Source organism: Heterocephalus glaber, unplaced genomic scaffold (assembly GCF_053883595.1).
Source record: "Heterocephalus glaber isolate CG9 unplaced genomic scaffold, H.glaber_assembly_v1.0 deba00001060, whole genome shotgun sequence".
Taxonomy (NCBI): Eukaryota; Metazoa; Chordata; class Mammalia; order Rodentia; family Bathyergidae; genus Heterocephalus; species Heterocephalus glaber.
In genome coordinates, this window is record NW_028258185.1 from 502893 (window position 1) to 526197 (window position 23305).

General features: G+C 45.2%; 1 protein-coding gene across 4 annotated transcripts in view; it reads left to right on the plus strand.

Annotated features, from left to right (window-relative positions):
• Positions 1–10465, plus strand: part of Cbx5 (chromobox 5) — a 40685-nt gene extending 30220 nt beyond the window's left edge. For all 4 annotated transcript variants that reach the window (XM_004872787.4, XM_004872789.4, XM_087209703.1 and 1 more), the window contains 2 exons: positions 907–1007; positions 3068–10465. In XM_004872787.4, the coding sequence (XP_004872844.1) occupies positions 907–1007; positions 3068–3218 (252 nt within the window). In that variant the 3' untranslated portion in view covers positions 3219–10465. The remainder of the gene's footprint in view (positions 1–906; positions 1008–3067) is intronic.
• Positions 10466–23305: the final 12840 nt, after the last annotated feature.

Sequence of the window (23305 nt, forward strand, 5' to 3'; positions counted from 1 at the left end):
CAGCAGGCGGTGGAACCACTGAGCTAAGTCCCGGGCCCAAAAACAGTTTTGTTAGAGTAATTATGGACTTGTTTATCATCTTAGAAGCTACAATGTAGGGGTATTCAACTTAGAATATTAAGGTGATTCAGAGTGAGTAGATTAGAGGAAATCCTAGATGATTCCAGAATATCTCTTGAGATATTAAAGACTTTCAGGGATTTTTTTTTTTTTTTTTTGTACTGGGGATCGAACTCAGGTCCTTGTGCTTGCAAGGCAGGCAGCGGAACCACTGAGCTAAATCCCCAGCCCTTAGGGGGATCATTCTTAATCTCTTAAAGGGAATACCAGAAATGTCAACTGTATCTTCTTTCAAAAAACATCTCTTGGGGCCAGGCATGGTGATTCACACCCATAATCCCAGCACTTGGGAGGCTAAGGCAGGAGGATCACTGCAAGTTCAAGGCCAGCCTGCACTGTACAGCAAGACCTTGTCTCAAAAAATAAAAAAAGTCTCTTGGCTTCACTGTTGCTGGCTAACATAATATTATCTATCTGACCTTTCTTTTCCTTTCCCTTCCTTTTCTTTTCTTTCCTTCTTTTCCTTACTTTTCTTCCTTTTTTTTTTTTTTGTACTGGCTACATCCCCATCCCTTTTTATCTTTTATTTTGAGACAAGGTCTTACTAGGTAGCCCATGCTGGGCTCAAACTTGCATACCTCCTTCATCAGCCTTCCAGAGTGCTGGGATCACAAGCATACTCTCACCAGTGCCATTACACCTGGTTAGTATTTCCTGAGTTCCAAGAATTTTTCTGAATTGGTGACAGAAATGGAATCAAGTGATATTAATTCAGGTTGTGCTTTGTTGAGCTAAAACTGATTGTTTTTCTCCAAACTGTAACCTCTCTTTGTCTTCTATTTATAGCAAAGCAATGATATTGCTCGGGGCTTTGAGAGAGGGCTGGAACCAGAAAAGATTATCGGAGCAACAGATTCCTGTGGTGATTTAATGTTCCTGATGAAATGGTGAGAAGATTTGTCCATACTTTACAATTGTTTCTTTGTCAGTGGCTTGAATTTGTGTGGCATGTAGGTGGCAAAACTTAACAATTCCCAAACTAAGAGAGTTGAGTATCAAAGATCCTAAACCAATCATCAGACTTGGAACAATCCTCCCGCCTGTGTCCCAGAGTGCTGGGATTACAGGAATGCCTCACCACATCCCAGCCATATATGTGTGTGTGTGTGTGTGTGTGTCCCTTTGCACTGATCTACATCCTCAGTCCTTTTTTTTTTTAAGACAGTGTTGCTGATTTGCCCAGGCTGGGCTTGAATTTGTGGTCCTCTTACCTCAGCCTTTCACAGTACAGGGATTACAGGCATGCACCACCATGCCTGGCTTAAATTTGTTTCATTGTTCTCACTCACAGTTGTGACTAAAGAGGTGATGAATATTTAAAAGGCCATAAGAAATGGGCATGGTGTTGCATGACTGTAATCCTGGCACTCTGGGGATGGTTGAGGCAGGAGGGTGATGAGTTTGAGCCCAGTCTGGGCAATTTAAGTGACTTGCCAAGACCTTGTCTCAAAATTTGATACTACAGGGCCGGAGATTTAGCTCAGTGGTTTCGCCACCTGCTGCGCAAGGCAGGGACCTGAGTTTGATCCCCGTACCAAACAACAACAACAACAACAAAATTTGATACTACAAAAAGGGTGTGGAGGGCCAGGGATGTAGCTCAGCACCACGCCTGCCTGGCAAGCTCAAGGTCCTGAGTTCTATCTCTGGTACCAAGGAGGGAAAATATATTGGCAATACAAAAAGATATAGCTCAGTGCAAAGGTCCTGGGTTCAATTCCCAGTACTGCCAAAAAAATTTTTTAAAAAGGTCTCCACTTACATGATCCAGAAACTAAATTTATTGATTTATACATACTCTAGTAGTAGAGTTAAATGTAAGTTTGTGTTCATTCACACACTCACATAAATAAAAATTTTGAAAGTAGAATATTTATAGTCATTTATCTTTTTCATTTTTTTTACTGTTTTGCATCTAAATGGCAACTATAGGCATCTGTATCTGTCTGATAAATGATCTTCACTCAAAATTTAATTCATTTACTTAAAAATCTCCTTGAAAATACTGGACTTTTAAAGTGGAAATTGAACTCGGCCTTTATGCTGAGCTCTAGCGTGTTCGTTCCCTCCCTCCCCTCCCTCCCCCCCTCCCTCCCCTCCCTCCCCTCCCTCCCCTCTCTCCCCTGTCTCCCCTCTCTCCCCTCCCTCCCCTCCCTCCCTCCCTCCCTCCCCCCCTCCCCCCCTCCCCTCTCTCCCTCCTTCCTCTCCCTCTCCCTTCTCCTCTCCCTCCTTCTCTCCCCCCCCTTCCCTCCCTCCCTCTCCCTCTTTAAAATTTGAGACCTAGTTCCACCGCCTGCCTCAAAAGCACAAGGGTCCTGAGCTTGATCCCTGGTACCAAAAAAAAATTTTGAGACCTAGTCTCACTAAGTTGCCCAGGTTGGGCACCATCTTGGAATCTTCCTGCCTTAGCCTTTCAGAGTGCTGGCATTATAGGCATATGCCACGACTCCTGGCTTTTCTTTTTTCTGTTTTTTGGGGGTAGAGGTTGGAATCTAATCTAGGGCCTCACACATTTTAAGCATGTGCTCTACCACTGAGCTATACCCCCAGCCCCATTAGTGTTTTTGTTTTGTTTTGCTTTTTTGAGTCAGGTTCTTGCTATGTAGTCCAGGCTGGTCTTGAGCTCAGTATGTAGCTTAGGCTGGCCTTGAACTCTTAGTGATCCTCCCAAGTGCTGGGATTACAGGTGTGTGCAACCATACCCTTCCTCCATTAGAGTTCTTTTCACCTTGAAATCAAGGTGAGGAAATCAAGTCAACTAAGTCCATATAATGATACAAACCTATATTTAGACAGATTCTTTTTTGCGGGGGGGAGGGTACCGGGGAACAAACTTAGGACCTTGCGCTTGGGAGGCAGGGGCGGTGCCACTGAGCTAAATCCCTGGCCCCCAGATTCTTTCACTCTTATTTCTTCTCCTTTTAAGTGTCATATTGTTTCTCTCTAGGAAAGACACGGATGAGGCTGACCTGGTTCTTGCAAAAGAAGCTAATGTGAAATGTCCGCAAATTGTGATAGCATTTTATGAAGAGAGACTGACGTGGCATGCATATCCTGAGGATGCGGAAAACAAAGAGAAAGAAACCGCAAAAAGCTAAAGGAGGGGGTGGTCTTTGTCATTTCTCTTTGTACATAATACATTCACCTCCCTGCCTCCTCTCCCTTCTACCCACACCCTTCTATCCTAAACACATCCATAAAAATGTGCTTATCACTGTGCTCCACAGGAGAAATGTTGGTATTGGTTCTCTTGTAACATAACTGATGGTCTGATTCATGATAAGTGTCTCTCTGTGAAGACCAGGCATTTACATACTGTGTGTAATTCCTACAAAGTTTTCCTTTGCCCTAATCTCTTCTGCTCCCCTGTGACCTAAAGATAAGTTTTAACTTTTAATTACCTTAGAGTCTTGATCTTTTCAGGGTTGGTTGCTTTTAGATTGGGGGATGTTATAGCAAAGATGGTGAATTTTTGTTTCTTGCTTTATTTCTTAGAACATGTTGATGACCAGCTGGCCTTTGTTTTAACATGTTGGGTTGGAAAGGATGTTGCCCATCTTTTAAAAAGCCAGTAGCAACTGTCTACCTATTGGGCTTTCCCAACCTTGTTCAGCTCTCCCCAGGAGAATACAGGGTCCCCGGTGTGGTCTTCTTGGCCACCTTCTGTTGGTCATCTTCACCCCTCTTCCCAGAATAACTCTGTCCTTTTGAGGACTTGAAATTTTACATCAGAATTTGTCAGGACACTCCTTTTAGCCTCTTTGGCCTTGTTCTTAGCAATCACTGATTCTGCTTCTGTATGATGGTGTCAGTTTGTCATGAAATGACAAGATTATTAACTGGAGAGCCTAAGCTGTAGTACAGGATGATGGGGTAGGGGCAGATACAGTTGTTTTTCATTATCACATAGATTGTGTGTATTCTCTCCTTCCGTCCCCCATATTTAGACTATATATTTATGTAGATGTGAGTGATTGCCTGGTGCTTGCTTGTGCCAAGGTGCTAGGCACCCTCCAACCTTGCCAACTTTTGTGGCCTCCCAAAGCATTCTTGTTACCAAAGAGGCTTCAAACCTGATCTTACTTCTCAGTGGATCCAAGTTTCCCTTCCACACCATTATTTTCAGTGGGGAGTTCTTAGAGGGGAACCATTGGCCACAGAGTCACTTTTAAATACTCAGCAGTTACAAGTTTTCTGCTTGCTTCACTCCTGGATTTGCCACCAGGAGTTCCTTTTCCCTTTTTCCACTCTTGAAATTTTGGTTGTATCTTTTTTTTTTTTTTTTTTTTTTGGTATCGGATATCGAACTCGGGTTCTTGCACTTGCGCAGCAGGCGGTGAAACCACTGAGCTAAATCCCCAGCCCTGGTTGTATTTTATATTTGCAAAATGAATTTCCATGGAAGATTATCACCTGAGAAAGTGGCAGGTCCTGGCATTAGCATATTGGTACAACTTCTCGCTACTCAGCAAAATATTTCCCTTTTGATTTCCTCTGCTTTGCTATTGTATTGAGAGGTTTTTTTGGTTTTGTTTTTGTTTTTTCGCGATCATATCCTTCTCTGCCTTTGTCCGCTAAGAAATTCTCTGCTTCTCTTCATCCTTTCCTGTAGTTGAGGGGTCTACTGAAGGAAATGGCAGGGTTTTTGGCATCTTTGTCTCAGTCCCAAAGCTGAGGGAATGAGAAAAATGCTTGAAGCAGCCTTAATTCTAAAGTTCACCAGCCACTGAGGTAGTTTGTGTAGTTAGTTGCTTTTGAGTTTTAAAATACACAGCTGTCTGGCCAGAAGCATTCAACCATTTCTAGGTTATTCATAGTAATGAGGGGCATGGATGGATTGATCCAGTCCACAGATGAGCCAAATAATATGCAAATCATATACTCATTTGTAGCATTTGTTAAAATCACTTCCCTGCTCAGCTGCTGATTGAATTCTGTGAGCTTTTATCAATTATGTCAAAAATTACACTGCACAGTTAAAGAGACAGCTGTTGCTGCAGTGACATGACAGACTGGAACAATGAAGCTTTTGGTTTGAGTCAGCCTAAGAAAATCCTTCTGAATGGTAATGTGATTGGGTGAGAGCTCATAACCCATACCTTATGTGGATGGGAGTTTCTATCTCCATATTCCATTGCTGTCTGAGGGAATTAAAAACTAGATCAAGTGCTGGATAATTGACAGTTGCTTATACTTACTCTGGTGGGCACCACAAAAAAGGATGGTCAGAAAACAGATTTATCATACAAGTAACCAAGGATATCAGTAGGGCAGATGAGAATAGGAGGAAGGTAAGCCAGGGCTCCTGAGGAGGTGATCTGAGCCTCTGGATTTGCAGCTGGAGAAAATGACAGTCAGTCCCACTAGCCTGTGTATCCCAGTAGTAGTGGCCATGTAAATTGCAGTGACCATGTCTTTAAAACCAAACACCTAGCATGTGGACAAAAAAGAGCAATATTTGATACTAAGATTGATCTTGAGAAATCAGAAGCATATGGTTACCGTGGTTATAGTTAATGTTCAAGACAGTAATCAAACTCTGATTTTCTTCTACCTAAATAACCACAGTATCATCTACCACTCATTACTCCTTTAATACTCTTCACTTCATCTTTTTCTGTCCTTTTTCCAGTTTATAGAATCGTGGTTTTTCACTGAGTTGTCACCAAAACACCTTGTGTTCTCTCCTTGCTAATGGGAGCTGGTTTTACAGGAGTGGACCTCACCACAAAGGAAACCAGATACCTGCCTATTCCTCTAGCATTTGTTAGTGCTGAGTAGCTGTCCTTTCCCTTAGAAATTTGTAGCCTCAAACAGAAAACTTTCATGGAAGTTTCTCCCCTCTGAAGAGTTAGTAGCCATGGGCAAAGCACTTTTAAACACCTAGGTCTCAGGTGATCACAGGTTTTTTTTCTGTGCTTAATTCTCTTTTAAAACATCTTTCCAATGCTGAATTTCTTCTAGTAATGAGCAGTAAATGATAACCCTTTCTACAGAGTTCAGCAGTGCTTTCCCCAGAGAGCACCAAGGACAATTTAGTAAGTCTTCTAATCCTGAGCAGATGTGTTAAGATCAACTGCTGGGAAGGTCAGCCTGGATGGAAGTGCCCATTTTAAACCTGGAGAGAGCTACATTGGTTTTTTTTTCTCCCATCATTACAATCTAATAACAAACGCTTTGTTAATAAGGCTTGGCACATCTGTTAATATCTGAGTATTTATCTCTGGGTAATACAGGTTCATTCAGGCACTGAAAGAGGGTAATTTCTTGCTGTTGGTGCAGTGGCCCATGCCTGTAATCCCAGCACTCTGGGAGGCTGAGGTAGGAGGATTGCAAGTTTGAGCCCAGCCTGAGCAACTTAGCAAGACCTTGTCTCAAAATTTTTAAAAGGGATGGGGATGTAGCTCATTGTGAAGGCACTGGGTTCAGTCTCTAGTACCACAAAACAAAGTAATTTTATCAGCAGGGACTTGTGTCAGGTGGAAACCTTTCCCATAAATACACTTACCCTGGAGTCTCAGACTCAATAAGTCTAGGTGGGTATAGGGTGAAGCCTCTCCCAGTTAAGAAAATTGTCTGACTTTGTATGGTATAGTAGCACATGCCTGTGAAGCAGAAGGGTTGCAGGTTCATGGTTAGCCTGGATAACTTAATGAGACTTGTATCAAAATTAAATAAAAAGGCGGGGATGTAGCTTAGCATTCCCTGGGTTTATTCCCCAGTACTACAAAAACAAAGCACTCTGATCTCAACAGTGTTCTTTATTCTGACCCATGTGATCTCAAGAAAAAGAATTTAGTTCTGCCTGGATAATTGTGTTGGCTAGCTTTGGAAGTCAGAATTCCCAAGAATTCAGCCCACTATTGTGGAGGTTAAAGTATGAAGTTCTTTAGATAGCTTCATAAAAACAATTCTAGTTTCTTTTTGTTTGTGCTGAATTTCTTGGATTTTAATCTACCTCATCTTGTCTTTCTCAAGTTACTTCTGCCTGTCATTGCCACTTGAACATTGTGCTTGACTACGGTTATTTTTTAGATGGAATTTTTTCCTGCTCATTGATACTTCATTCTCTCGCCTTTTGTCCTGGTCCTCATTTCACCTAACATCTCACATTGCTCCTCTGTCAGAGAACTGTTTTAAAATAGTTTAAAATCTAGTTTTTTGGGAAAGAAGTGATCCTTTAATACTATTTGTCTTCTTTAGGTTAGTAAAAGAAAGAGTTAAAACAAAGTGGTGGGAGAGGGAATGGATCCTGCACTGGAGGCAAAAGCTGACAAGGAAAGAGCCATTAATTAAGACAATTTCAAAGTCAACTGATTGTGATCATTAATGTCACAATAGATCAAAACCTAATTATCACAGCCTAGGTAAGAGCCATCAGTATTAATCGGAAAATATAATAGGAAACTATTATCAAGAAATTAGGCCAAATTGAATGCAATGAACTTTTTATCTTGTCATTCTTTATTTGTGTGTGTGTGTGAGAGTGAGTGTGTGATGTCCCCTGGCATTGGCAGGTGTGACCCTAACAGTTGATCCAAGCCCAAGTGGTCTATTCATCACATTTTTAAGGAGCTTTTTTTAGAGGGGAGGAATCCCAAACAGACAGAACCTGAAATGTCATTGCCAAAAACATCATTCTTGAACTTTCTCATCACCTGGATTTGTCCAGTGTGATCACCTGTCAGTGAAAAAAGAGAAAAAGCTTATAGGTCTTAGAATGAGTCCTGGAACAAGATGTCCCTTGTAAACCTTGTATTGTGTGTCTTTGAGCTTCTGTTGCTCGTAGAGTCTCCTTAACACTGGCTGCGGTGAGGGCCATGAAAGGAAGGGAGGGGTATTTTGGCTGGAAATTTTCTGAGCACAGCTGAAGCGACAGTTTGCTTGTGTCTCAGAGCTCTTAAGGCTCAAAACAGTGTTTTCCAGATTCCAGTAGCTCTAGGATTTCATTCTAAAACAGGGTTGGCTGTGGATTTGGAACCCTCCTCATCCCTGTAGTTTTAGGGTAAGGGACATAATTTCTGTCAGAATCCAGTCAAACCAAAGTGGGTAGAGAAGGTATCAGCTGGTTTTTTGGTTTGGTTTTGTTACTGTTGGGTATGTTTTTGTTTTTCTTTTGCCCCCTCTGGTGTTAACTGTTCTGCCTCTGGCAGGAGGAAAGAATATTGTAAAAGTCTGTGTGGACAGTTATAGAGATCACCATTTATGTCCTTAATCTTGAACTGTTTTGGAGATGCTGTAGCTCTTGGGGTGAGGAGAGGTGCCACACAGGAGGCATGTGGGGTGCTAGGGTTCCCACAGCCCACCACTGGACAGTAGTTTTTTGGGATTTTTTTGATACTGGGGATTGAACTCGGGACCTTCTGCTTGTGAGGCAGAAACCCACACCACTGAGCTAAATCCCTGGCCCCTAGGCAGTAGTTCTTACTCTTCCTGTTTAAGAGGGGTCTTGCTTCTCTAGTGTAAGAAATTGGGTTACTCGGTACAAAACTTTGAGAAATTGGTGTGACTTAGTCTTTTATCTCTGAAGTGAAAAGAATTTTTTTTACAAAAGAATCCATGTGCTTAATGTTTAAAATGTAATTTTATTTTCAAAATACCCACTAACATGGTTTTCAGAAGCTGATGGTTTCTCCAGTGTTCTTCACTGTAGGCTAGATAAGTGATAGGTCCTCAGTTAGTCTTGTAGGTTGATTGAGTTCATCTGGTTTGCAGAGTACAGTGTACCTGCCAACTTCCTTTTGCTCTGAAGTATACTCTGAGAAGCAGCAGAAGAATTGAGTGGATGCTCACTGTGTGTGCCAACCTGCTCAACTGATTCATAATGCCTGACCTTGGGCAAGTCATTCCTTCAATGCCTCAGTTCCCCATCTGTCAAATGGGGGTAATAATACTGACCTACCTCACAGGGGTGTTGTGAGGCATTGTAAATCAAAGTTGAAGAATACTTTAGGGTCCTCTGTGGAGGACCCCTGGAGCCGAAATTCAAGCCTGACACAGGTTTTAATACTCACTGAGTTGTCACCAGGTTTGGAACTACTTAGTGACTTCGGCAAATTCTGTGCTCCCACCCCTCATCAAAGCTGCTAGTTCAGATGACAGTGTTTTTGTGAATGTTGGAGTTGTAATAGTGCAGACTTAACTTAGGATGTTATGGAGGAAGGCACTAGTATTTTGTGTCCTACATTCACAAAAAGAGGCTATTTCAAACCCAAGAGTGTTGGACTAGGGAATCATGAGGCCGGGATGCTACTGCTTATCCTTCTCTGCAGTTTGGGAACTAAGGTCCCATTTCCTGTGGATTTGGAGCCAACTCAGACTGTCTCAGAAGCAAAGCAACCCTTGGTTTTGATTTGTATCAAAACTGATCCCAGGGCAGCTAGGTCACTGCATTCCTTCATGCTTCTAAGCTCTCATAGAAACCAGGTGGTTCAATAAAAATAACAACCTCTTCATTCCCCGCCAAAAGAGCTACATTAGAATTTTTTTTCCTGAAATACTCTTAACACTCACAATTGTGTATTGATCCTTAAGGCTTTATATGATTCACTATATTTAGTATCTGTCATCTCTCAGTGTCCACAGATTGAACCTGGCCTTGACCTTTTCTCCCTCTGATTTGAGAAAACTTCGGACACTACTTCTGTCTGCCCAGGTGTGGGCTTAAGAGCCTTATTTCCATCTCAGTTTAGGGGCTCAGACTGCTCCTCTTCCCAATAGGGCTCTTCTTTCCCCCTCTTGGCCCTAGATTCATAACCCATGAAAAAGCACAAGGTTCTGGCTCCTAGCGATCACATTCCAGTTCTCTGTGTTTTGTGGACTCTGCTCCCACTGTTCCCTCAGCACCAGCGGTACCGGATGGTTCTGTGGAGTCCTAGAGGATGGAGAGCACAGTCTGACATCCTGCCAAGTAGCCAGGAGTTGACTCACCATGGCCTGCTGGCCTTGCTGCCACTTCCCACCGGATGGGATCTGAGAGACTCTCAAGAGGCTGGGTTTCTTCCGGCACTGCATCATCCTGAGAAGCAAAACAAGTCACACTCTGTAGCCAGACTTCTAAATGAAAACGAGACCTTGAATTTTCTATGGACTTTGGTTTGTGGGAGAGTTTTGGTTATGTTTCTTGGTCTTATTTCAGCCAAACATGTCTGCTTTTGATTATTTTTAAAGGATAAGTGATCTATATGTATGTTCACTTTTTAAATGTAAATGTTTAAAAGTAGGCATTTATGTGTTTCCACAACTGACATCTGATTCAGACCTCATTCTCTCCCCCTCTTCCACCCTTCTCTTCTCCCTTTTCATACTCTTGTATTGGTTCTAATAAATGGTTGCTTTTCAAATACGGATCTCTACTGGTAGATTGAAGAGCTGAGTCTTACATCACGCACACACACACACACCCAGAACCGAGAATTGAACTCAGGACCTTACATCTGCCAGGCAGGCATAGCACCACTGTGCTACATCTCTGGCCTTATGTCCCTTTTTAATTTGGGTCCTGGATTGTTAGCTTTAGTCAAATATCCTATCCTCTTTCCTGAAAAAGCCACAAGACTTGGAGAATGGGCTTTTTTCTAAGGGTCATTGTCCTCAGAGGGTTTTTGTTTTTTTGGACGTCCAGTCTCAGACTTCACAGATAGCCACAGGGTAGTGCAAGCTGGGGAAAATAAGAGAATATGTCCTTTTTTCTGCCCTAATCCCTGAAATGGTTGAGTTTGTGTGCTTTCCTGATTCCCATACTCTTGTTCTGGACAGTTCACAGAACAATAGAGAGGTTTCAGGAGCTCATGCACCCTTACAGTGCATGTCAGCCCACTGGTGGTGCAGGCCTGTAATCCCAGCACTGGCTGAGGCAAGAGAATCAAGTTCAAGCCCATCTTGGGCAATTCAGTGACTTAGGAACACTCTGTCTCAAAATTTAAAAAATGGTTGGGGATGTAGCTCAGTGTGGAGGCCTTGGGCTCAATCCCTGGTGCTGCAGGGTAACAAAACCTGAGTCATTGGACTTTAAAATTTAAACATCGCATCAAACAGTCTAGATCAGGTTTAAAAATCTGAGTGCATGTGCATTTGTAAATGTAACTTTTGTCTTTGATTTGTTTCTCAAGTCCTAAGGAAACTGAGAGGCCAGAGATGTAGCTCAGATGTATGTAGCTCAGTGGCTCAGCACCTGCCTGACAACCGTGAGGCTCCGAGTTCAATTCCTGGTATCAAACTTGGGCTAGAAAGTGGCAAGAGCCAATTGCAAGGTGGATTAGGAAGGGAAGAGTATGTTGGGTAATCCAGAATTAGTTGGATAACACGAATTCAGTGCAGGCCTGAGGGCCACTGGAGATGGTCCAAAAATCTCCGGAAGAGTGAGCCATGAGGGAGATGGGAAAATCCCAGAACCCAGACACCTCCCCCAGAAACGTGGCTCCCAGAACAGAGTCCTTGTTTGTACCAGCTCTTATCTGCAATTCCCTCTTGTTTTCCTTTCTTGCTGCTGAGTTATGGGGTCTCCCCAGTCTAATCTCGTAAAGTCTTATGAAGACATCTGTAGGTTGGCTGGCTTAATGGCCCGTGACCCCATAAACATGGGACAAGAGAGCCATTTGGTCCACTTCAGAGCCAGACCCTTCTGGACATTATTTATTTCCTACCTCTGAAGCCTGGGACTGCTTGCCCCTTCCCTTTCCAATTATTTCTAGTTCTCTCACTGTCATGCTAGTTTGTCTCTGCCTCAGGCCCTTGGAAAGCACAGCTCAAGGTTTTGACACCCACACTCCCACCCCTAAAAGACTGTCTTGGTGTTTGTCTCCCTCCTGTGCGGGAGTCTGTGCCCGGCATGGCACTCATCAGATGAGCTCATCATCACTCAGAAGTCTTCCAGGATCCCTGCCTCGGCCTACTGGAGAAGTCTAGAACTGGGCCATTTTGCCTCCTTTTGTTTTCGCTAAAGGGCTGCAGAGCCGGTGAAATTGATGCAGCGCTGGCAGCCTGGGAAAAATGGAGGATCACTGCGTGGGGGTCTGCTTTCTTGGATTGCCGAGCACACAGCTCTAAATCGCTGTTGAGAGTCAGCAGCCCCCGGGCAGCCTCTGGCCTTTGGAGGGAAGGATGAGCTGGCCTTAAGAGCCCCATTATTCTGGGCTGCAGGAGATGATTACATGCAACACAGCCCACAGGCGCACCCAGGGGCTAGCCAGACCTTGAGGGTGGCCTTCATGTCTGTTTTGGAGTAGGAGAGACGGGTGAATGTGAGGGTCAACTGGTGTGGGGTGTGCCGCACAGACCCTGGGGATCTTCCGGCAGAGCTGGGGGAGTAACTGAGTGTGAGCAAAGCCTGTGTAGTCATGGACAGGCTGAAGACAGATGAAGGAAAGATCTGCTTCTCAGCTCTGGGGCTCACAGCCTTTCCCCCTGCTCCCTATTGCTCTCCTGTTTTTCCTAACCCCTCTCCAGCTGTAACATCTTGCTTTGCAGGTGCTGGCTCCCTTCTCTGTGTTTCTGTCTTACTTGTGCTGCTATATTTTTTATGGTATCTCCCCTTTGTCTACTATATTGTGTCTATTTTTCTTGTTCTTTTGTCTTTTTTCCCCCCTCATTTCCGGTCTCCCCGCTCCATGTTCTTTGCATCCCCTTTAAATTCCATAAGCAACCTCAATTTGGACCTTTAATTTCAACCCTTTCAAATTATCATCTTTCTTGCAGCAGCAATCTGGGACTCTTTATGAGCACTTTCTACCCCATGCCACCTCTGGAAACAGGTGCATCCTTTCTTTGTATAATGTAATCCCCCCATTCAGTCTGGGAGAAGATGCCGGCTCAATGGCTCCGTGCTTCCTCTCAGCAAAGCCCTGTTTGATCATTTGCTTATGAGCCAGGGAGGGAGGAAGAGATGCTGAGAATGGAGCAAATGATAAATTTAAATTTGGGGGCTCCTGAGATGAAAAGGTTTAGGATTATTATTGTACCCTTTCTTTTTCTTTCCCTTTCCTGCTGCTGCTGTCCTCTGGAGAAGGGAGCTGAGGTATTGGCCACAGCTGCTGCAGCTTATAAGACTGTTCGTCTCCATCTGCAGAGGTGGGGAGAGAGCAGGTGAGATCTGCAGCAAGGGGAGGGGATGAACCATGTAGGAATGGGAGGGCCGCACACATGCTATCATCCTTGCTTCTTGGTGTCTTAGCCCTTCCTGGCAGCAGCAAGGGGAGCCCAGCACTCAGGGACCCTGCGTCCTCTGTCACATACCCCTTTGCTGTAATCCCTGCCTTACCTCTCTTCAGGTCTTCGGAGGGAGCTGGGAGGTGCAGAGGCTGGAGTTGCCTGGGAGACCCTGAGAAGAGCAGGCTGGGGGCCCTGTTGTCCCGGGTCCAGGGCGGCCAGAGCTACCTTGCTTCTTCCTCTTGCTTTCCTCCAGCTGTCTCTGCCCTTCACTTCACTTCCCTCCCCTGACCTTTTCTCTTGTTCATTGTATTTTCTAAATTACTCTTTTATTTTTTTCTTCTCCTGGTTTTTACTTTCCTATTGGTAAGGGGGACTAAGGAAGGGGCTGAGAGGGAAAGAGAAGTATAGAGTGTGTTCCTCCATTTGGAGCGGTAGGGAAGGAGAAATGGCCGTACTTCTCTTGGGAACTGGAGCAGCTCTTCACCCTCAGCCTCCTGATTCAGCAGTGGTATGTAAAACAGGGCTTCTTCTGGGGTGCAATGGCACATGCTTGTAATACCCATACTCTGGGAGACTGAGACAGGAAAATTATAAATTCCAGCCCAGCCTGGGCAACTTAGCAACTTAGTGGACCCTGTCTCAAAAATAAAAATAAAAAATAAAAGGCCAGCCATGGGGGTGCACACCTGTAAACCCATCATTCAGGAGGCTGAGGCAAGAGGATTGCCAGTTCAAGACCAGCTTGGGCTCCATGAGTTCAAGGCCAGCCTGGACTACATAGCAAGACCCTATCTCTAAATAAATAAATAGATAGATAGATAGATAGATAGAACTGGGAATGTAGCTCAGTGGGAAGGCCCTGGATTCAACCCCCGGTACCACATTAAATGCACAAATAAAAAATAAAACAGGTTCTTTTTCCCCCCAGGATGCTGGAGTTGAACGTAGGACTTTTGCACTGAGCTACATCTCCAACCCTTTTGGTTTTTTGTTTTCAGACATGTCTTGCTTAGTTGCCCAGCTGGGACTTGAACTTGCTGTCCTCCTCCCTCAGCCCCCTCCCCCAGTATTTGGGATTGCAGACATTTACCACCATGCCTAGCTAACAGGGATTCTTTTTTTTTTTTTGGTACCAGGGATTGAACTCAGGTCCTTAGCTTGCGAGGCAGGCGGTGGAACCACTGAGCTAAATCCCCGCCCCTAGGGATTCTTAATTTTGAAAAAATAATTTCAGGACCAGGGATGGAACTCAATGGGAGAGAGCATATGCTTGGCATGTACAGAGCCCTGGGCTCTATCCCTCACACTAGAAAAAGGAAATCACCAGGAATACTGGTGCACACCTATAATCCCAGCACTTGGGAGGCTGAGGCAGGAGAATTGCTGCAAGTTTGAGGTCAGCCTGGGCTACACAGTGAGTTCAAGTCCAGCCTGAAGTACATAGTGAGACCCTCGCGTCTTGGGATGATTGGAGCCATCTGAGGGTTTCTGTAAGACTGGAAATCACTGATCCTCCCGCCTCAGCCTCCGGAATGCTGGAAGTACAGGCATACACCACCATGCCCAGCTGGAACCTCACTTCTGAAGAGCAATGAATCAACCTAGCATCTACCCTCAAGTGTTTTGAGTTGGAATAGTCTGGACTCTGTCACCTCTCTGGAAATCTGAAAAATATTTGGATTATTTAAGGAAGACCTTCTGCATCCTGAATGACTGCAGTTTCCACCCTAGTGGGGGCAGTGTTGGAGGGCCTGGGCTCCCAATGCTTTTGCCAGTCTTTCTTCCCAGGAAGAGAATGAGGGGAGAGCATTTAGGGAGGGAGGTTGAGTTGGCAGTACAGGTGGCTGCAGGTAAGGCTGCCTCCTCAGAACTGAGTAACTGTGGCTGTTTCTAAAGAGATGGAGCAGGCCGGGGATTTAGCTCAGTGGTTTCACCGGCTGCTGTGCAAGCGCAAGGACCCGAGTTCGATCCCCGGTACCTAAAGAGATGGGGCAAACTGCTCCCATCACCCCACAAGGAAATGGTAGGTCTGCCTGTGTAAGCGTTGGGATATATTAATCTCAATATATGTTTGTGCTTTGTTTTTGTACCGGGGATGGAACCCAGGACCTTTCGCTTGTGAGGCAGGTGCCGAGCCACTGAGCTAAATCCTAGGTCCTGTTTGTGCTTTAAATATAGTTAATATATTAAATACCACTGAGTTCATGTGAAATCATTTTTGGGAGGCCCTGAGGGAGGAATGGTCTCGCTATGTAGTCCAGGCTGATCCTGAACTCAGTGTTCCTCCTGCCTCAGGCTCCCAAGTGCTGAGATTACAGCATGTACCACACATCCTGTGTGAGTCACTTTATGGAAAGGAAGCAGTTGTTTAGATAATTAGAGGCAGCAAGTAATCCCCACATCATTTATGAATATGAGTGAAAAGCACTCAGATTCGTGCTTCAGAAAGTGCCTGTGAGCTTCTTAACTCCTCCAGGCCAAGACATCATTAATGGAAACCAAGGAAAAATTGCTCTTAGATCTTCACAAGGACAGCCACACCATTCAAAAGCAGAAAGCTGCAGGCAATGTGTCTCTTGAGGTGGAAATCAGGAGGCTAGGGAGAGCCTGAGGGACAGCACACTAGTGGAAGAGTAAGGAGTACTCAGGAGGGCAGGGGCACACAGAGTGGCCGGATAAAGTGGGGATTGAGAGGTTAGGAGACAGCAAGCGTACAAGTGACCTCCCCGCCAGGGTAGCCAGGACACTGGCCCAGAGCAGGCCAAACACAGGGCAAAAGCATTAGGTAAGAATTCAGATCTGAACTGGGGTAGAGCACATGTTGAGATCCTAGGGCCTAGGATTGATTTTCCACCAAAAATGAAAAACAAAAGTTCAGGGCTGGGTGTAGAGGCGCATGCCTATAATTTCAGCTACTTGGGCTGAGGCAGGAGGATTTGCAAGTTTGGAGCCAACCTGAACTACACAGCAAGACTCTGTCAACAAAACAAAACAAAGCCAAAAAACAAAAAGAAGACAGGCATGGTGGCACATACGTGTGGGAGGCTGAGGCAGGAGGATTGCAGATTCAAGCTCAGCCTGGGTAATTTAGCAATTTAATGAAATCTTGTCTCAAAAAAAAGGGGGGGGGCCGGGGATTTAGCTCAGTGGTTCTGCCTCCTGGTTTGCAAGTGCAAGGACCAGAGTTCGATCCCCGGCACCAAAAAAAGAAAAAAAAAGAAGAAAAAAAAAGGACTGAAGGACTGAAGTTGTAGCTCAGTGCAAAGGCCCTGGGTTCAATCCCCAGCCAGTATCACACAAACACAAATGCAGACACACCTGACTTTGTCATTCCACAGGCTGTGTAATCTCAGCTAAATTAATTCCCCTCTCTGGCTATCAGTTTTCTGAGGGAGTTCAGCTCAAATGTTAAATATGCTTTCACATAATTTCACATTTGTATTTGTTTTGTTTTTAATTTTATCATTTTATTGCAATCAGAACACAAAAACTGGTAAAAGGAAAAACTGCAAAAGCCATAATCTTATCATGCTAATATAGTATATATTTTTATATCTGTACATTTGATCAGAGTTTATCCAGATGAGAGACAAATTCCATTTTGACATAATGTGTTTACTGTTTTGGTTTTCTTCATTTAACATTCAAAACAATTCTATAGCACTATGTATTCTTTAAAAAGGTTTTATTGACAAATAATTATATATATTTATGGGGTACAAAGTGTTGCCATATATATACAGTATGAAATGGTTAAACTGAGGAGATTAACAAATCACCACCTCATACTTACCACTTATTCCTTCTAACTAGAACTCTGCACCCTCTGACTACTCTCTCCCCATTCTCCATCCCCCCATGCTGCTCTCTCTACTTCTCTGAGTTCAGTTGTTTTAGATTTTCCATATAAATGATGCCATGCAATCTTTGTATTTCTGTGCCAAAAGTCACCTGTGTTGTTGCAAATGATAACATTTCCTTTTAGGGGGAAGAGAGTGGTACTGGGGATTGAACCAAGGACTTTGTACTGGGTTATAGTTGAGGCCTTCTAAATTTATTTATTGTTTTTGGGATAAGACTCACTAAGTCACTAAATTGCCCACTGGGAGGTCTTCTCCTTCTCCTGCTTGTGTGTGTGTGTGTATGTGTGTGTGTGTGTAACTGGGGATGGAACTCAGAGCCCTGGACATGCTAGGCAAGCACTCTACCATTGAGCTACATCCCCAGCTTCATCCATGTTTGCCTTTTTCAGTTTTTTTGAGACAGGGTCTTACTATGTAGCCCAAGCTGACCTTGAACTCAGTGATTCTCCTGCCTGACCCTCCCAAGTCCTGAGATTCAGGTGTGCACCACCATGCAGGGCCCTACCACATTTTCTTTTTTTTGGTACTGGGGATTGGGGAATTGAACCCAGAACCTTGTGCTTTTGAGGCAGGCACAGTGTCACTGAGCTAAATCCCTGGTCCCCTGCCACATTTTCTTTATCCGTTCATTCATTCATGGACACTAGGTTGATTCCATAACTTGGCTATTGTAAATAATGCTCCAACAAACATGAAAATGCTGATGTCAGTAAGTCTGTGACATACTTATTTCAAATTCCTTGGCTATGTTATGGCTTGAATATGTATCTTCCAGAGTGTCTTCCAGAGACTCGTGTACTGAGGGCTTGATCCCCAGTGGAGCAGTGTTCAGAGGTGGGGCCCAGAGAGACGACTGGGTCAGGAGGGGTCTAACCCGATCAATGGACTAATATCCAGAAATGAGATTGCTGGGTCATAAAGGAATTCTTTTTTCCCTTAGTTCTGGGGAGTGAACCAGGACCTCCATGCTGAGCCCTTTATAAAATTAAAAAATTTTTTTGGTACCGTGGATCAAACTTAGTACCTTGAACTTGCGAGGCAGGCATGGTGCCACTGAGCTAAATCCTGGCCCTTAAAAATTTAAATTTTGACCCACAGGGCATAGTGGCACATGCCTGTAATCCCAGCACTCAGGAGGCTGAGGCAGGAGGATTGCCATAAGTTCAAGGCCAACCTGGACTACATAGTGAGACCCTGTCTAAAAAATTTTTTTCTTTTTTTAAATTTTGAGATAGGATCTCACTAAATTGCCTATGCTGGGCTCAAACTTTCATGCTGGGCTCAAACTTTCAATCTTTCTGCCCCAGCCTCCCAGCATGCTGGGATTATAGGCATGCCCAACTTTTATTTTAGCTTTTTGAGGCACTGTTATTCAGTTTTCTGTAATAACTATATTAATTTACATTCCTACCCATAGTGTACAGGGGCTCCGTTTTCTCCATATCTTTGTGAGCACTTGTTATCTTTCATCTTTTCATCATAGCTACTCTGACAGGAGTGAGGTGAGATCTCATTGTGGTTTAATGTGCATTTCCCTAATGACTGGGTTGACCATTTTTTCATATACAGTATCTATTGGCCCTTTCTCTCTCTCTTTCTCTATCTCCTTCCTCCCTTCCTTGCTTCCTCTTCTTTTCTTCTTTCTTTCTTTCTTTCTCTTTCTTTCTTTCTTTCTTTCTTCTCTCTCTCTCTCTTTCATTTTTTTGAGACAGGATCTCACTACATCATAGCCCAGGCTCGCCCCAAACTTACAGTGATCCTCCTGCCTCAGCCTCCCAAGTGTGTGGCACACGCCTGTAATCCAAGCCTGGACTACATAGTGAGATCCTGTCTCAAATAAACTAAAAATAAATAAATTAATTAATGAAAATAAAATAATGCCAGTCACAAAGGGATCCAACCACCATTGAGTTAATAGTGATAACAATGATGGTGCTGACGAATGGTGGTACAGAGAGCTCTTGTGAAAATGAAACACGTGGGGACCGTGAGGCTGACCATCATCCATCTCACAAATAAAAAGCCCACAATTAATGAGCTTGATCTCATGAACATACACAAAAGTGTGCACCCAAGACTTAAGGATTGCGTATTTATTTATTTATTTATTTATTTATTTATTTAATATTATGGCCGGTGATTTAGCTCAGTGGTTCTGCCACCTGCCTTGCAAGTGCAAGGTCCGGAGTTCGATCCCCAGTACCAAAAAAAAATTTTTTTTGGATAGGGTCTTCTATCTTGAGATAGGAGCAGCTCAGGCTGGCCTTGAGCTCATAATAATCCTGAATAAACTCGTCTTTTTTGAGGAGGTGGTGGTAGTTGAGACAGGTTCTCACTATGTAGCCCACACAGGCTTTGAACTTGTGACGATTCTCCTGCCTCAGCCTCCCAAGTGCTGGGATCATAGGCATGCATCACAATGCCCAGCATGATTGCCATTATTAACTCAGCTGCTCACACCCTCTCATCAAAGACAGTAACTACCACCACCAAAAACCCCAAAACTTGTCTTCAGAGCTCCACTGCTAGCACTCCAGGCCTTCCCTGTCTTCCGGAGCTCACGCTTGGTTGAAGACTCATTTGGTGCTGGACTGGTCACTGTGGGCTTTCTGGAAGCAGTCAGTGCACAGGAGCATGAAAGACTTTAGAGAATGATGTGCTATGGTATAGGGGAGGCTGGTCTTGTCTCCATCTCCAACACACATCAGACTGCCAAGTACATCAACAGTGGTTATATAAGACCTTCCCTGCCAAGCTGCTGACCACCTCTCAGCCATCTTTGCAGTCCTCCCTGCTTTCTTTTCTCTCCTCCCCCTCCTCCTCCCCCTCCTCCTCCCCCTCCTCCTCCTCCTTGTCCTCTTTTTTTTTTTGTACAAGGGATCGAACTCAGGACCTTGAGGCAGGTGGCAGCACCACTGAGCTAAATCCCGTCTCTCTTTTTTTTCTTTTTATTATTTATCTTTGCAATACTGGGGATTGAACCCAGGAACCTTTGAACTGAGCTACATCCACAGCCTTTTTTTTTGTACTAGGGATCAAACTCTGGTCCTTGAGCTTGCGCAGCAGGTGGCGAAACCACTGAGCTAAATCCCCGGCCCTTCCATAGCCTTTCAAAAAATGTCTTTGGGGGCCGGGGATTTAGCTCAGTGGTTTCGCCGCCTGCTGCCCAAGCGCAAGGACCCGAGTTCGATCCAAAAAAAAAAAGAAGTTTTTCTTAGAGAAGGGGTCTTACTAAATCACTAAGTTGCCCAGGCTGGGCTTGAACCTGCAATCCTCCCACCTCAGGCTCCCAGGCTGTGGTGTGCACCACCACTCCAGGCCTGCCCCCTGCTTTCTCCATGGGTCTGTCTTGGTCTTGATACCTTATCAGTGAGGCTGATCCTGGTAATAAGGCTGCACATTTGCTTCTTGAAGCACCAGAAGGTGCTGGCTTCTGAGTTTGGGGTCTCTCAAAATCACTTATAAATCACTTGGGCTCTTGTGGTGCTTTCAGGCCTAGGGGTTGGGACAGAGGACAGGGGAGAAGGAAGAGAGGATGGAAAGCAAGTGGTGGTTTTTCTGGGAGGAAGCATTTAGGATGGAGAGAGGGTAGGATTTCTAGAAGGTGAGGAGGGTGAGAAAGTGAACAAGATGAGACAGGATAAGACCGACAAAGACTGGAAGAAAAAGGAGAGGAAATGGAAGTAGAAAGGGTTGGTGTATAAAAGGAGAGGAAAAGAAACTCAGTAAAGCCAGGCGTGGTGGTGCACACCTGTAATCCCAGCACTTGGGAAGCTGAGGCAGGAGGATCACTGTGAATTAGAGGCCAGCCTGAACTATATTTTGAGACCCTGTCTCAAAAAACAAAAACAAAGGGGCCAGGGATTTAGCTCAGTGGTTCTGCCGCCTGCCCCACAAGCGCAAAGATGGGGTTCGATCCCCGGTACCCAAAAAACCCCCCAAAAACCCAGGGACAGGGGATGTAGTTCAGTGGCAACGCGCCTGTCTGGCAAACTCAAGGTCCTGAGTTCCATCCTCTGTACAGGGGGCGGGGCGGGACGGGGGTGGGGGTGGCGAAAGAAAGAAAGAAAGAAAAGGAAAGAGAGAAGGAAGAGGGGAGGATGAAGTAGGGAGAAAGGGTCGAGGCACTGCAGGAAGGAAGGCTGCCTGGACTGCATCCGGGTATCTCTCAGGCACAGCATCATGGAGCAAAGGTAGTCTCCGCAGGGGCACCTTCGCCTGGCCCTCCTGTCTGTGGGATGGAGGTGATGGGCTGGGCATTCCAATGGTGCTCAGCGTCTGCGATGTCATGGACACACCACACACACACACACACACACACACACACACACACACACACACGGTAACCGCCTGTTGTCCCATCTAGAAAAGATACGTTGTAGGGCTTTGAGGGGGAGCAGGGCCTTTCTGTTCCCTCCACGGTGGGCACAGGAGGCTCTTGGCTGAGCAGAGCTCGGAAGGCACCTTGGTGGAACCAGAGAGAACAGTGCTGGAGCAGACAAGCTCAGGGCTCAGTGCAGCACTAGCATTTCCACCTCATGGCCCAGAAGGAGGCTGGGACCTGCCCAGGGTGCCTCAGCCACTTGGTGGAGCCAGGCCTGGACCCACGTGTTTTCCCCAGAACCTCATTGTTTCTGTTCCCACAGGCTGTGGCTGTGCCACTGGCAAACCTCACATGCCCGCTGTGAGTGCAGGGGGTTACTAGAAGGTCCGACTGTGCGGTTAGGTTAGGATGCCTCTGAGAATCAGACCAGGAGCACAAAGCCCAGGCGGAGACAGGAGGCCGGGAGTGGGACGTGCAACTGGATTCAGTCTTCAGAGGAAGGCCCAGAAGGGTCCTCGCCTCCAGCCCTGCTAGGCGGGCTGAGGCGATTGGGGGGTTTGTGCTGCCCCCTGGTAGCCAGCGTGGAAACAGCATGCAGGATGGCACCAAGCGTCCCGGTGAGATTTCCAGAGCCTCTTGCCCACACTGTTAGTGCAGGACCCTCCTCTCTGGAGAAGCTCAGGTCCCTGCCTGGAATCTCAAGGAATCCAGCACCTTCGGAAATGTAGTAAGCATTTCACGCACTCTTTCACACAGTCCTTATAAAGTTCCTGTTAAGTAGCCAGTATTCTCTCTTTGTTACAGCTGAAGAAAGTTTTGGAGAAAGTTACTTTTCCAAGTTCGTGCAGTGCCAGGGTTTGAACCAAGCCTCTTGACTCTGGGTCTCGGGCTCTTCTGCGGCAGAGCCTTCCCCTGTCAGTCCCTCAGGTTGCGTACCCCTCAATCCTTGGGATGCTTGGAGAGATACCTGAGGACCCAGAAGGTGTTGGGGAGGGACTTTCCTGTGGGACCGAAGATGTTACATAAATGCTGCTTGGGGCTAGCAGGGCCCTGAGTATCTCTGTATGTATCAGACTCTGGGTTCTTGAAAGAATCGGGGTTCCCTCATTCATCATCATTCTTTTCTTTTTCTCCTCTTCTTCCTACCCCCTCCTCCTCTCTCTCCCTCTTTTTTTTCAGTACTGGGTATTTAACGCAGGACCTTCACACTGAGCTAAGTCCCAAGCCCTTTGATTTATTTTATGTATTTTTGGAACCGGAGATCGAACTCCGGTCCTTGCACCTGTGAGGCAGGTGGTGGAACCACTGAGCTAAATCTCTGGCCTCTTTGATTTATTTTTTTGAGACAGGGTCTCTATATATAGTTCAGGCTGGCCTTGAACTCACTATGTAGCCCAGGCTGGCCTCAAACTCATGGTGATCCTCCTGCCTCAGCCTCCCAAGTGCTGGGATTGCAGGTATGCACCACCATGCCTGGTGTTCCCAGCCCTTTGAAAAAAATTGTTTTTAAATTTTGAAGCCTGGTCTCACCAAGTCACTAACTTGCTCAGGCTGGGCTCAAATTTGAGATCTTCCTGCCTCAGCCTCCCAGAGTGTTGGGATTACAGATATGTACCATCATGTCCCATGACTCATTCAGTATTTTGTTTGTTTGTTTGTGTTTCTGAGACAGGGTCTTGATATGTAGCCCAGGCTAGCCTCAAACTTGCAGCGATCCTCCTGCCTCAGCCTCCCAAGTTCTGAGATTACAGGCATGTGCCACCATACTTCGCTTTGTTCAGTATTTCTGTGTCTTCTGAGCTCTAGGCTCCCTGCCTAGAAGTGTGACATAGCAAAGAACAGATATGGT